This window comes from Chrysochloris asiatica, unplaced genomic scaffold (genome assembly GCF_000296735.1).
Source record: "Chrysochloris asiatica unplaced genomic scaffold, ChrAsi1.0 scaffold05881, whole genome shotgun sequence".
Lineage (NCBI taxonomy): Eukaryota > Metazoa > Chordata > Mammalia > Afrosoricida > Chrysochloridae > Chrysochloris > Chrysochloris asiatica.
In genome coordinates this window covers 4,119-4,964 of record NW_006414399.1, presented here as the reverse complement: position 1 = coordinate 4,964, position 846 = coordinate 4,119, and the positions used below count along the sequence as shown (strand labels likewise).

Below are 846 nucleotides of genomic sequence, written 5' to 3'. Positions count from 1 at the left end.
CTCAGCAACTTCAGCTGGTGAAGTTTCCTGATCAGTGATGATATAATCCATGAATAGTGCACCACTAGTACCAGGGTAACCCAGCCACATTGCCTAAAACAAGACCAAAAACTGATTAAGAAGCTTCACCAAAAGTTTTCAACAATAAACAAACAAGTAGGGTTGATTTCTTTAGCCAAGAGCAATTAAGTAGTACTTTAGACTAACCTCCTAGCAACTGCTAAAATGCTCTTCTAATTTGCAAGACAAAGCAACTATTTACATGTCTCCATATACAGAAGTCCTGGTGCAATGCTGTAGAAAAAGAACCGGACTACTACTAACCACAAGGTTGATGGTTCACATCCACCAACAGCTCCTTGGTAACCCTATATAGTGTCATTATGAGTATTAACTGACAGCACACAAGAATAACATATGCATGTACACTAAAAATTCTTTGTTCCTGTGCACTTCAAGAGCTATACTTTAATTCTGGTAGCATAGCAGTTATGAGTCGGGGTGCTAAACCCAAGATCAGCAGTTCAAAACTACCAGCCATTCCACAGGAAAAAGATGAGGCTTTCTGCTCCCATAAAGATTTACAGCCTCGGAAACCCTATGCAGGGGCTGCTGAGTCAGAACTGATTTCACAGCACACCACCATACTTTAATTCAAGCATGTTGACCCTATTGTTTCGAATGACAGTTGACCAGAGGGAATTACGTGACTGTTCAGTATAACACATATTATGAACAATTAATTCATGTACCTGGATAGGAGCTGGCCTGAGAGCAAAGAGTTCATTTCGAGCACCCTTGGTATAACCATTCATATTTACAAGGATGTGTATTCCATCCTGGTGG

At 40.4% G+C, this 846-nt stretch overlaps 1 protein-coding gene across 1 annotated transcript in view; it reads right to left on the bottom strand.

Moving 5' to 3' along the window:
* Positions 1-6: 6 nt before the first annotated feature.
* LOC102836189 (UDP-N-acetylglucosamine--peptide N-acetylglucosaminyltransferase 110 kDa subunit-like) overlaps positions 7-846 on the bottom strand; it is a gene marked incomplete at both ends in the record, with an annotated part of 4,955 nt that continues 4,115 nt past the window's right edge. The window contains 2 exons of the mRNA XM_006878125.1: positions 7-93; positions 753-839. Coding sequence (XP_006878187.1) covers positions 7-93; positions 753-839 — 174 coding nt within the window. The remainder of the gene's footprint in view (positions 94-752; positions 840-846) is intronic.